The sequence below is a fragment of the Larus michahellis genome, chromosome 1, assembly GCF_964199755.1.
Source record: "Larus michahellis chromosome 1, bLarMic1.1, whole genome shotgun sequence".
Classification (NCBI taxonomy): Eukaryota; Metazoa; Chordata; class Aves; order Charadriiformes; family Laridae; genus Larus; species Larus michahellis.
Genome location: NC_133896.1, coordinates 14,354,515 through 14,368,383, shown reverse-complemented (window position 1 = coordinate 14,368,383; position 13,869 = coordinate 14,354,515). Strand labels below are relative to the sequence as shown.

Below are 13,869 nucleotides of genomic sequence, written 5' to 3'. Positions count from 1 at the left end.
TGTGCGTGTGTCAGAACCACAAGTATAACCTCCAATAAGGTTGCTAGAAAGCGTTGTAAATAAGATGTAGTTATCAATATGGACAGATAGCTCCAGCTTTGTACAGTTGCTACGCATAACTGCCTTTTGTTTTGCGCTATTGTTTAACACAGGAACTTATTGCCTTGGGAATATGCAATTCTGTGGGGTCATTCTTCCAAAGCTTTTCAGTCACTTGCTCAATGTCTCGGAGTCTTGTTCAGGAAAGCACCGGTGGGAAAACTCAGGTAGGTAAATCCAAATTTTGAGCCAAACAAAGTTTGCTTTTTGAAGCTCCAAAGCTAAAGTCTGAAGCTTTATTAGATTACCAGATTTCCCTGCCTGGGCCAAAAGGAATAACTGGAGTTTTTCCATCTTTCAAATCCAGATTGGGCCAGGATAGAAAGCTGCACAACAGCCAAATTGCGTGAACTGAGTGGGAGGGATCAAAAGAACAACCAGCCTTTTGAAACGCATGAGAGGGGTTAGCTAATCAGTAACACTGCCCTTTCAGGACACTTAGAAATTAATTTCTGGCTTCTTTTGTTCAGATTGCAGGTGCTCTCTCTTCAGTTATGGTTCTGTTGGTAATTGTGGCTATTGGATACCTCTTTGAACCGCTTCCACAGGTGAGGGAGTTTTGCCTGTTAGGCATTGCATTGTCAGCGAACAAAGACCAGTGAGTGTCGCTTAAAATAGAGATTGTGGGATGATTAGTAAGCAACACAGTCAGGCCTTGATCCAGAAGCCTTTACATTTTGTATGCATTTTTGCTGTAAGTTAGACTAGAAATTAATAATACTTTGAAGGATCTAGCATGCTTTTTGTTATTGTGTTTAATACTGGACATTCTGGATTCTGTCCTTTAGAACATAAAAATGATACATTCAGGCAGTTCCCCTCTAGAATCATTTCGGTTGGAAAAGACCTTTAAGATCATTGAGTCCAACTGTAAATCTAACACTGTCAAGCCCACCACTAAACCATGTCCCTCAGCACCACATCTACACATCTTTTAAATATCTCCAGGGATGGTGACTCAACCACTTCCCTAGGCAGCATGTTCCAATGCCTGACAACCCTTTTCAGTGGAGGATTTTTTTCCTAATAGCCAATCTGAACTTCCCCTGGTGCAGCTTAAGGCCATTTCCTCTTGTCCTATTGCTTGTTACTTGAGAAAAGAGACTGATCCTCACCTCGCTACAGCCTCCTTTCAGGTAGTTGTAGAGAGCGGTAAGATCTGCCCCTCAGCCTCCTTTTCTCCAGACTAAACAACCCCAGTTCCCTCAGCCACTTCTCATAAGACTTGTGCTTGAGATCCCTCACCAGCTTTGTTGCCCTTCTTTGGACACACTCCAGCACCTCAATGTCTTTCTTGTAGTGAGGGGCCCAAAACTGAACACAGTATTCGAGGTACGGCCTCACCAGTGCTGACTATGGGGGGACAATCACTTCCCTAGTCCTGCTGACCCCATTTGATTGCAGCATAGGAGTTCTGGGAAGAGGTTAAAAAGTTAAAAGAAATAACAGCTCAGCTAGGAGAGGGTTGGGGCTGAGTGATGGCTCAGCATAATGAGTTGGTTTTGCTGCAGTGTCACTTATTTGTATAAAAAAATGTATTTACATGAATAAATATATTACGACTTTAAAAAACAATGGTTTCTGGTGACATGCATAGGATGATATGCAATTCCTGTTTCTTTTTATAAGAGATGTACCTTGGGTTACACCTGTATGATTGTTGCAGGAATTGTTGCAGTATATTGTAGAGAAACTTGAATTTGAGATTACAGCCTAGCTGCTTCAGGCGCTACAGGCACTATAACAGCAGCACCATGAGCTCAGGAACACGTGATTTCTCTTGCCAGGAAAGAGTAAATCAAACTGTACTGGCTCTGGCTTGGTGTTTCTGCAGCTGCAGTAAAAGCATATCTCTACTGGACTACTTGAAAAGTTGGGTTTTTTTAAATGGAACATCTGTTCCGTAGACTTATATCGGTTGTACAAAGCACAGAAATACAGTTGCTTGTGGTGGTTTGAAGTTCTTGTTTGGCATTGGGTTTATTTTGCTTCTGAAAATTGCATTTGTGTAATATTCTTAGACAGTGCTAGCTGCAATTGTCATGGTGAACCTGAAAGGAATGTTTAAACAGTTTGGAGATGTTGCGCACTTCTGGAGAACCAGTAAGATTGAGCTGGTGAGTAATGCGCAGCTCAGTGCCTATATTTTACTGTATTAAATTTGTTGCTCCTCTTCTTCCTAACCCCCAAAACAGGGTAGAAACTTATCAAGGAGTTACAAATTGGTGTTGCATTGCAGATGAACTCAGGAGGTGGAGCTGTAAGTACCCTAGGAGAGTGATCTGTTGCAGACAAGAATGTTTTTGTTGTTGTTCAACAACCTTTAATTCAGGTCAGAAGTAGTTTGGTTGCAGTAAAAGCAAAGCTTTTGCACCGTTGCTATAGAAACTGCTCTGAAGGCGGCCGGAATGTCTGAGAAGAATTTGAAAAACAGTAACAAAGAAAAGTACTTGAAGGTATTTGCCATCTTTTAAGATAAACCAAAAACCTGGCTAGAGTGGGCTAGGAGTGTATCCGAGGGAACATTTTGGTGGCATTTTTCTCCTGGATTAACCAGATGATGGAAGTAAGTGAGAACTACTTGCAGGCCTTGAATATTTTTTTTTATCCTAAGGTATTTGGGGTCTGATGGTAACAGAGAATTCCTTGGAGAACAGGAATTAAGGCATTAATTAATATGTGACAGTTTGTCAGATGTAATATTAGTGCGCCTTGAGCTTTTATGTCCTTCTGAAAGGTTAAGGCAAGTACAGTCTGCTATCCTGATAGATTACATTACAGTCTATTCCTGAACAGAAGTGATACATCGGTTTTGAGGCTGAAATATGCTATTGGTTTTGCTGTTAACAGAAAAGGATGCATAATAATTCAGAGCTTTTCTTTGTTTTAGGCCATCTGGGTGGTAGCTTTTGTGGCTTCTCTTTTCCTGGGACTAGACTATGGTTTGCTTACTGCAGTAGCGTTTGCAATGATAACCGTTATTTACAGAACACAAAGGTCAGATTTCTTCTTTATCAAAATTAGCGTTTGCTGATCTCCTATGTGGTTTTGTTTGTTTAAGGGGTGCAAATAAACAGAAGACCTTTCCACCCTCTTCAGCTGTATGTAGTATAGAATCTGCTTCATAATGTAGGTCATGCCCTGTGGCTCTGATCCAGGGTTCACATTTTATTTTTCTGAGAACAGAATTTCTAGAGGGCACGAACTTGCAATTTCAATAATAAATAGAAGATTTTCAATTTCTTATATTGGTTAGTCTTCTTGTTTACTTTTTTTAATGCCTAGAGTTCAGAACTTCAGATCTGCTTGATGCTAGTTTAAGTAAATGCTTACATTTTGTGTGCACTAGTTGTCACAATCAAGCAGGAGTTGTGTCGGGTTATCACTAGATGAATGTTTAGGCATTTTATAAGAAAGTTCTAATTAATCAAAAAATTGTGCCTGCCCTTCTAGTTTTTCAAATAACATCCTCTCTCCCCATTCAAAGTGACGAAGCTTTTACGGTGGAGCTTTCCAGGTCTACAGTGAAATGATTTATTGCATGTGTGGATAGGACTGTCATGTGAGGCTTCTAGGCTCAAGGTCTGGGATAGCTGGGGGGAAAATGTATAAAACTTTTGGTTTCGGTCTTCATTGGAATGAAACCAAATTCTGACATTTCCACTCTGCATGAATAAGAGTATTTTTACTGCATAAATACGAGTATTTTTCTGCCATTTCTGTATGGTTTTGTTCTTGCACACAGAACTGTAATGTACTTTGCTGTCACGCTGCTTGAGAGTTGGGAATATTCATCTGCTCAGGCATAGTTCTGGGAGCAGAGTGGCTGTTTCAAATTGCAGCATGTTTTCTGCCAGTATGATTTTCCGTATTTGCAAGATAGTCAATGGAGTTGCACCAGTTCATGCTGAAGAGAATTTGCCCTGTAACTTTGCATGCTTTGGCCCATGCCTTTCAGAAAATCACAACGTTACAGTACTAAGTTTTTTAATTGTTTTTGCACTGACAAGAAACAAACTTCTTTCAACACCAAATGGCCCCTTTATTATGTTCCTGCCATAAACTGTCCACTGCTTTTGATTACCTTTAGATAAGCCAGTACAAGACAGGCACTGCAGAATGACCATTTTAAATAAGTTTCAATCTGTATTGAACACTCGCTTTTCCACTTTATAAGTGATAGTACTGAAACATTTGCTTCCATTTCTCTCTAGACCTCAATACAGAATTCTTGGTCAGATTCCTGACACTGACATCTACTGTGACGTGGAAGAGTACAAAGAGGTAGGAGTGTATTCTTCTGCTCTGAAAAGTTTTATGTAGTAGAGCAAAGACAGCTGTGGCAATTTGCTGTTTAGCCCTGCCATATGGCACGTCTGCCTGGCATTCACCTGTGTTGAAAGGAAAGAAAGCAAATTTGATTTTAGTAGTAAAAACTGTTTTGTTCAAAATGGCCTGCTTTTTGTACTGCATGTACGTTTGACCAGGAGGTGATCAAAATAACCTTTATACTAGTTCCACTGTACTAGCTTGTACAAAATGATAAGGTTTATAGGAATACCACTGCTAAACCTGCTATGTACACGGGTGCATACAAGGCCACCTTCTTTACTTTTGTAGCAGTACTGCATGAAGTCCATGGAACCCAGGGTCCAAACTGATCTCTTCTTCAGAATTGCACAAACCATTCAAAACAGCATCTCCCTGCCTCTGCCCATCCCCTGCTCATTAACTATACACGGTTAATGGCACAGTTGCTTGCCATGCACTTAGCTGCTTTTAAATGCCATTTTGTTCAACCAAAAGTTGGTGAAAGCAGTACATTTTGTCAATATAACGGATATAAACATGCTGTATTTATTCACAAACAGCAACTACAATTTTCTGTGCTCTGTGCCATGTTCTCAGAGATGCTGCTATGAAGGCTGCCGCCCTCTTTACTAAGAAACTAGTCTGTAAAAACCTATGTGAAAAGATGATGCTGTAATCAAAAACATTCTCTCACCAACAGTTCTGCTTTGAATATGATACAAAGCAGAAGTATATGTGGGGATGCTTATAGCTGTATGCAAAGAAGAGGAGACTCCATTTTTGTTATACTGAATGCAGTTAGCGTTTCCTCCTTCTGTATAAAGACGGGGTTGGCAGCGTATGGCAGGCTGGACCTCTGCTCCTGGCCAGGTCGTTTATGTGTAAAATGTCAAGAGTGCAGCCTGTTTAGAGATTACATCATTTAAAGTAGAGGGAAGAAGTGATACTGAGACCTATCTGAAAGCCTGTTTAAAACCAAAGATTTGAAAGGCTCTTTTTTTGCTACCTGAGGAGACAAGAAACAAAAAGAGAGACAGAAAAAGAGAAATAAATCATTATGCCTGTAGAAAGGGAAGCTAAAAGGAGGCATTTCCTAGATCTGCATGATTTCCTAATGGTAATACCAGCTGCAGAAGGTAACATCAGAGAACTGCAAATATTTAATTCCTTTTTATGTTACAAAGAAGGAGAAATGTTACATGTCATTGATTGTGTGCAGTATTATACCAGTAAAAGCGGAGGTTCTGATCTTCTGGTTGTCTTTGCTCACGACACTGCTGACCCTCTTTGTCTGACACATGCTGATAGCTGTTCAGGGTTGGCTGTTGGGCGGCATGTTCATGTGCCTTGTGACCACACAGGTGTTTTTCTTCTAGTGCAGGCAATACTTAACTCTGCACACCCAATATTCTTTTCCTTAGGTTAAAGAATATCCTGGAATAAAAATATTTCAAGCTAACGCATCACTTTATTTTGCCAATAGCGAGTCATATACAAGTGCACTGAAGAAAAAGGTGAGTAAAGCAAATTCTTTAATGTTCTGTGTCTTGACAATTCACACTGGCTTCTAAAACTTCTTTCAGCCCCTTTAGTGTAGCGCCTCGCACAGTGTTTCTCAGCCTGTGGCACCTGGTGATCAGTAAAATAAGAGAAAGTGACCCTCCAGCCAACTGCAAATCATCTTGGGAAGCAACAACATGGTGGGAGGGAATAAACAGACCAAGTGTAGCTTAATACTAACTGGTCGTGAATGGGAAACCTGGTGATTGCAGAGCACAAACTGGTGAAACAAATATTTTTTTCAGAAGGAAGTAAGTAGTTACTGAACTGAAAACAAAATGTATGGAATTAAAAGCTTCCTTCTTGGGTGACAGACTTTACTGGAGTGTAAGACCAGGGAATACTGTGGACATTCAGTGCCTCTCATGAGCAACAAATTCCCTGCATACAGAGTGTGCCTCACCTCCTGTCTGACCCGTGTTTGACTGGGTGGGAATGGCAGTAACAGAACTAGCTAAGGGCAGAACTGCCTGGCCGGTGGCAATTGCACCCTTACTAACTTCTGAACAATTTTTCTGTAGCTCCCGTGGTGAGTCTTATACCAAACAGGCGGGTGGTATTTATCTTCACGAAGCAAGAGGTATCAGCGATTTATGTCCAAATGCACTTCTCTCCCCTTTGCTCTCTGCACTCGAATCAGCATTTGGTTGAAACACGGCACTGTCTGATTACAAGAAAAGAATGTGATGCATCCCTTCCTCTTCTTGTTAACACAGTGCTTGCCAAGGTTATGCCTTCTTACTTTATACTGTTCTCACCCCCGCCGAGGGAAGCTGTGTTTTAAATTTATGACAGTGACGAATCCAGTACTAATTGATACCGCCAATGTCATCCTAACAAGCTGAATCTCCTCTCATCGTGCTTTCTTTTCATGACAGACTGGAGTGGACCCTTGTGCCATATTAGCAGCAAGGAGAAAAGCCCAGAAGAGACACGCCAGGGAAATAAAGAAGGCAAATGCACTGAGAAAGAAAGCTGTATTGAAACTAGTGAATTCTTCGGTAAATATTTACCCCTGCTTTATCAGCTAACATGCTGCTTTCTGGTGTTACCATTCTTGTTTATACAAGGCAAAACATCCTACTCGGGTAGGGAGCAAGCGCTGTGCAGCAGGGACAGGCTGCTGAGGGAACACCGTTAAGGATCAGAGGCTCATGGCTGGATTGGATAATTGGGTTGAACCTTGGTTACATTCAGGTAGCACGTAGCAGAGCGGAGCCTTTCCACACTGTCACACTGCCGCAGCAGTGCTGTCAGCAGAAAGTGGAGGGACCCTACCTCTGCCCCTCCCCACACACTTGGAATAGTCCTGCAGAAATAGGATAGAGTAAAATAAATTCAGATTAACAACCCCTGTAATGAAAAGGTGCCATCCGCACTGCGGATCCTGGCGTGGTTAAGTGAGGCAGGTACGTGGAGAAGGGTTGTTTGTGCTTTTGTGTATGTTTAAATTCACCCCCACAGTGGGAGCTGGCGTGTGCTTTTTACCATGGGAAGCCAACCAAATGCCTGACTTAAGGGCCCGATTGCTGTCGCTTCCTTGGAATATATAGGCCTTGACAGGATCAGCAGGGATAAGGCAAGGAAATGGAGTAAAAACATATGAACAGGTGTCAGCGTTTGAAGGAAATGGGTAATTTACTCCTGAGATAACAGCTCTAAGGCGCTTGCATGTGACTGTGGAAAGGCTGGGCATAAGAGAATAAACCTGGATATACGTAAGAGATGGAAGCATGTGCGTGTGTGAAGCCAGTTTCTGTAACGGTTAGGAGCTGTGCATCTTTGACAGGCTGAAAGAACAGGTGAGTATGGGGAGGAAGGGGATCTACACTGAAAAAGCATGGGCTGTCATTAAGCTTTGTTCTTCTTCTCTCCCAGACTAATGACGTGGAAGCAAGTGTAAAACATGAGATAGCAAACGATGAGTTACCTGTAAATGGAAGATTTGCATCTGCAGATGCGAGTGTACAAGACATGTCTTCTGATGAGCAAGAACATTTTGTGGAGCCCAAACCAAACATCCACTCTTTAATTCTGGATTTCGCCCCGGTGAACTTTGTGGATTCAGTTGGAGCAAAAACATTAAAATCAGTAAGTAAGGCTTTTTTCCCAGAAAAAAACATAGAAAACTTGTGAGATACCTAATAGGGAGCCTGTCGGCATGAGACATAAATGCCGGCTCAAATACAATCCAGTATCTCACCTAAGCACGGTTTTAATTCTGTAGCGCTGCAAGTTTTAGCTGGATAGTGGGGAATGTGGACCATGCAACTTTCACAGTAACCGGCTTACGTCTTCCAGAACTGCAGCGTCTACAGGATTTACCTGCGCTTAACTCCAGTTTAACTCTGTTGCAGATTATAAAAGAATACAAAGAAGTTGGTGTCTGCGTCTGCATTGCCAGCTGTAGTGGTGAGTTGAGATTTTTTCTCTTTTTTGTGAGCTTTATGGGAGAGACTGTGTTTTAGCTCTTTCTCTCTGGCCCCGAATTTTCTGCTGCCAGGCGCCTCAGCAGTATCAGCACTTACTTCACTTAAAATTGTATTAAAATTGGATTTGAGGAAAAGCAAGCACATATGCATTAGAGCCTTCACTTTAGTGAAAGTAGAGCGCTGACGTTGTATGTTGAAACTGTTGTAATAATACAAGAAGGAGAAAAGCCTGCGATGTTCCAAGTTTCTGATATTTGGAATTGTAGCATCTTCTGCCAAGAGAATATGTGTATGTCTGGATAAGAGAATTACCCGTTTGGAGTAGCAGTCGCATGTGATCCACCTGGCTATTGTAAATGCTTTAAGTAATAGCAAGTAAGAGAACAAGTTGTTGACTTCTTCCTGAGATACCGTTGTCTTTCATCCTTGTACTTGGGCTGATGCACTGATGCCATGTTTGGTTTTTCGTTTGTAGGCCCTGTTATGAGTGAGCTGACAAGACTGAATTTTTTTGATAACGCTGTGACAAGAGAGTCGCTGTTTCACAGTATTCACGATGCTGTCCTTGCTTGCCAAGGGAAAGACAGGTCTGCTTCACAGGCTGCCTTCGACCTCTGAAGAGTGGCATCGAGCAGAATGGAAGCCAGATCTGTGCTGATGGAGATTCTTTCTGAATATTTAATTTGCACAGTTTAACGAGAGCCTAAGGCCGTTTGATTCTACGGGTATAGGGTGGTGCTTATTTTCTGTAGAAAGCGTGGATAAGGAATCAGAAGCCTTCACGCTCTTGAATTTTTGTCCTTCAATCAGGGTGTAGCCTCCCAACGACATACAAGCACAAAATTATGCAAGACAAGAAAATTCAGTGTATTCTGCTACTATCGGAATCTGATAGACAAGGTGACATTCCTGTTCCTGTTGAGAAAATGGGCACTTTAACTCACTGCGAGGTGGGATCTTGCAGGAAATAACTGTTCTGCAATTGTGATGCACTGTACCAGTGTCTTTAAAGAACTTTCTTAAATGACTTTTAAAGCCTGATGTCAACATCTGCATTCAACAGATTCATATAAATTATAATAATCTGCCAGATGGATTAATGAATTCACACTGGTGGCATTTAGCTGCTGCTCTTTTTTAAACCTGGATGGTACAGTTATTTTTTTAAAACATCTAACCTGTCTCAGCTATACTCAACTCTTCATTGCCTGAATGTTTTCACTCTAAGTGAACTCCAAATTAGAAACTCATTGTTTAATTATTACGTTATCAATATGGTACTTTCGCTGCCCAAAACTTGTTATGCTTTCTAGAAAAGAATACAACTGATTTGAAGCTAAAATTAGTTGAGCCTCGACGTTTCAAGACAAAACTGGTTTAAGGCAGGTGTAAAGCCTATTAAAATTAAATTAAGAACCAATGCCCTATATGCAATCTTTTAAGATGGAACAAAAATGTAGACGATGTCTAAAGCCTCAGTGGTCAAGAAAAAAAAAAGTACTTTTCTGTTGCTTGAGATCTCTTCCTACCAGCAGCGCTGCCTCTGCCTCAGCTTTTAAGTGCTTTGAGAAATAGATTTCAATAGAACTAAAAAATGTTACATGTTTGGGTTTTTTTTTAAAAGAAAGTGGGTTGTTTTTTTTCCCTGTTGTCATCACAACCTGGCTGCTGTGCTACTGCTGAACTTCCCCTGTGAGACAAAACCGTGGAAATGGAACTCAAGAAAAAGAAACCTTCCATGCCTGTGTTTCCCTAACGACACTCGCTATGAATCTGGGCAGACGGAGGAACCTCAGAGTGTTTCTCAGTAGGTGTTTCTCAGGGGCAGGGGAGCGTCCGAGACATTTCATTTAGCACCCTCCAATCACAGGCCCGGTGCATACGGGAGTTCAGATGACTTCCTCTCTAATACTGTAATTTTGCTTCAAGTTCTGTTGCAGTTAGGGCTTGCTTCAGGTAAACCAAGTTTCCCAAGAACCGGGGGCAGGCAGGGAAGATGTTTTATTTCCTCAGCCGCCCCTGCCAGTAGGGGTAGGAAGCTTTCTGCATCAGAAATTACTGCTTAGCTGGAGTTCAAAGGATGAATTGACTGCATGGTGACACATTGTGCGTGTTTATTTAAACACCTTTTGGTACGTTTTATAACATTAACTAGTTTAATGAGCCTTTGTATCTACATACAGTATATTTTTCTACTTTCAGCTTGTCGCAGCTTCAGTTTTTAAATATATAGTCTCTCTAGTTCACATCAAAACCCTGTCAACTTCTAAAATAAAGTGATGAATTGTCAAAATTCTCCACTTTGTCTTGGTGAGATCTCTGTGTGCCAAAATTCTGGGTTGGAAACCTTGGCCCAATACAGTGCTGGCTCCCGGCCTGTGCAGCGCTAGTGCTCTGCAGCCACTGCCGGGTCACCGCTGTGCCGGTAACTCAGCCCCTGAAACACAACCTGGCAGCTCTGGGCTGGTCTCCTGCGCTTTGCTGCCACCAGCTGCCCCGCGGCTTCCTCCTCACCAACCTGTTACCTGCTGACAAGCCAACCGCCTTCCTCCGCCCTGTACTGATTAACAAGACTGCTAGCTAAAAATGTAAATCCTGCCTTAGGCTTGTCCGTGCTCAGTTAAGCAGCGCCCCCATCCTTTAAACCCGTAACAGGGCTCATCTCTGTCCCCTCTCCAGTTCGTCTGCAATTGACAGGGTGAAGCCCCACCACAGCGACTGTCGCTGACAGTCTGCTATCTAGTTTGATACCTCTGAATTATCAGAATAATATTCCTCTCGCCCCTCCTTCTTGCAAAAGTACTGATGATAATTCAGGATACCCGGTAAGACCCCAATTCTTTGTACATCCTTCACTTACCCTTCTTCAGTAGAAGGCAAACTTCAAGTGCTGCTCTTGGTAAATGAGCGATACTCTCAGTGCTTTCTGAACCGCTTCCCGCTCAGGCTTGAAATGAGAAAGAATTCTGTCCTACCAATAAAACCCTCCCCAAAGTGTTCTTACCAAAATAACACATAACCCCTGAGATCAGTTTTCCTGGCAGGAATGGGCAAAACCACGGGATTGCCTGAATTTGCTTATCAAGATACTGACACAGGTCAAAATCCTGACCAAGTCCATGCACCATGTACGCTCTTTTCCTGTTGCACACACTTCCGCTTGCAAAAATAAATAAAGCGGCTTCACAATCTAAGCTTGATACATTGATGTCGGTTGTATCAAAATGAGACCTGATAAAACTCTCACTTCCAAGACAAAGCAGCTCCCAAAAGCATTTTTTTCCCCCCAGGTATTTCTTCAGCTCTTCCCTCCCTCACCCCCAACTTTAATGCAACACTTTTGAAAAAAGAAAATAAAAGGTGCTTTTCATTGCCCAAACCACCCCAGCTCTATAGGAACACGCCAGATGAAAGATCAACCTCTTGATGTCGCCGGCTGCCAACAACCACCGGCTGTTGCCCAGGGGCAGGGCCCTACCGGGGTCACCCTTCGTGCGCAGCAGTAACAGGATCTAGCAAAGTGCTCACTAGTAGACTGATGTCAAACTTTAATCTCGGGGGGAAAAAGCAATTTTCCTTCCCTTAACGCTAAGCTACTACACTTACTTCTTCCTCCTTCTTGATGCACTTATTATTTTGCAAAAAACAAAGAATCTCGGCAAAAGGGATGAAGAAAACCACTGAAGGAAAAAAACCCAAAATAACGTTATGATGGTACCAGGGCATTCATAGAATCATAGAATTGTTGAGGTTGGAAGGGACCTTTAAGATCGTCGAGTCCAACCTTTAGCCTACCCTGACAAGAGCCACTTCTAAACCATGTCCCTCAGTGCCCCATCTACCCTTTGTTTAAACACCTCCAGGGATGGTGAATCCACCACCTCCCTGGGCAGCCTATTCCAATGTTTAATAACCCTTTCAGTGAAAAAATGTCTCCTAATATCTAATCTAAACCTCCCCTGACGTAACTTGAACCCGTTTCCCCTCGTCCTATCACTTGTCACCAGGGAGAAGAGGTCAGCCCCCATCTCTCTACAACCTCCTTTCAGGTAGTTGTAGAGGGTGATAAGGTCTCCCCTCAGCCTCCTCTTCTCCAGGCTAAACAACCCCAGCTCCCTCAGTCGTTCTTCATAAGGTTTGTCCTCCAGACCCCTCACCAGCTTTGTAGCCCTTCTCTGGACACGCTCCAACACCTCAATGTCCCTCTTGTAGCGAGGGGCCCAAAACTGAACGCAGTACTCGAGGTGGGGCCTCACCAGTGCCGAGTACAGGGGGATGATCACTTCCCTAGTCCGGCTCACCACACTATTCCTGATACAGGCTAGGATGCTGTTGGCCTTCTTGGCCACCTGGGCACACTGCTGGCTCATATTCAGCCGGCTGTCAACCAACACTCCCAGGCCCTTTTCTGTCGGGCTGCTTTCAAGCCACTCTGCCCCAATCCTGTAGCGCTGCATGGGGTTGTTGTGACCCAAGTGCAGGACCCGGCACTTGGCCTTGTTGAACCTCATACCATTGGTCTCAGCCCATCGGTCCAGCCTGTCCAGATCCCTCTGCAGAGCCAACCTACCCTCAAGCAGATCAACACGCCCGCCCAGTTTAATGTCATCTGCGAACTTACTGAGGGTGCATTCGATCCCTTCATCCAGATCATTGATAAAGATATTAAAGAGAACCGGCCCCAGCACCGAGCCCCGGGGGACACCACTTGTGACTGGACACCAACTGGATTTAACTCCATTTACCACCACTCTCTGGGCACGGCCATCCAGCCAGTTTTTTACCCAGCGAAGAGTACACCTGTCCAGGCCATGAGCAGCCAGTTTCTCCAGGAGAATGCTGTGGGAAACAGTGTCAAAAGCTTTGCAAAAATCCAAGTAGATAACATCCACAGCTTTTCCCTCATCCACTAAGTGGGTCACCTTATCATAGAAGGATATTAGGTTTGATAGGCATGACCTGCCCTTCACAAACCCATGCTGACTGGGCCTGATCACCCTGTTCTCCTGCATGTGCCGTGTAATGGCACTGAGGAGGATCTGTTCCATGACCTTCCCAGGCACCGAGGTCAGACTGACTGGCCTGTAGTTCCCCGGATCCTCCTTCCGGCCCTTCTTGTGGATGGGTGTCACATTTGCTAACCTCCAGTCAGCTGGGACGCGGGGAGAGGAAAAACACGCCTTCACGTCTTCCCCAGGCCACGTGGTGACCTGGGCCACTATGCCCGAGCTGAGCTCTGCGTGACTTCTCAGCCCTTTTCCCCTGCACTTCCCGAGTTTTCCTGGGACACACCTACACTGCAGTGCTGAGCATCGCACAAGCATTTCCAAGCACACCCAGGAAAAGTGCCGTCACGTGGGGATCTTTCAGCACCTCTGCAGCCGAGATGACACATTTTGGGGGGTAAAGGGTGACCAGGGATCCAAACTTTGTATTTCTGACACTGCCCAGGTATCTGATTTGCAAA

General features: G+C 43.5%; 1 protein-coding gene across 11 annotated transcripts in view; it reads left to right on the top strand.

Annotated features, from left to right (window-relative positions):
* SLC26A5 (solute carrier family 26 member 5) overlaps positions 1-10,695 on the top strand; it is a 35,939-nt gene extending 25,244 nt beyond the window's left edge. For 7 of the 11 annotated variants that reach the window (XM_074572945.1, XM_074573024.1, XM_074572872.1 and 4 more), the window contains 10 exons: positions 153-266; positions 570-647; positions 2,121-2,216; positions 2,990-3,096; positions 4,314-4,383; positions 5,832-5,924; positions 6,849-6,971; positions 7,849-8,061; positions 8,328-8,382; positions 8,878-10,695. In XM_074572945.1, the coding sequence (XP_074429046.1) occupies positions 153-266; positions 570-647; positions 2,121-2,216; positions 2,990-3,096; positions 4,314-4,383; positions 5,832-5,924; positions 6,849-6,971; positions 7,849-8,061; positions 8,328-8,382; positions 8,878-9,020 (1,092 nt within the window). In that variant the 3' untranslated portion in view covers positions 9,021-10,695. Of the gene's footprint in view, positions 1-152; positions 267-569; positions 648-2,120; positions 2,217-2,989; positions 3,097-4,313; positions 4,384-5,831; positions 5,925-6,848; positions 6,972-7,848; positions 8,062-8,197; positions 8,383-8,877 lie in introns of all 11 variants that reach the window. The other 4 variants (XR_012585362.1, XR_012585342.1, XR_012585307.1 and 1 more) reach the window with 3 other exon arrangements.
* The last annotated feature ends 3,174 nt before the right edge of the window (positions 10,696-13,869 follow it).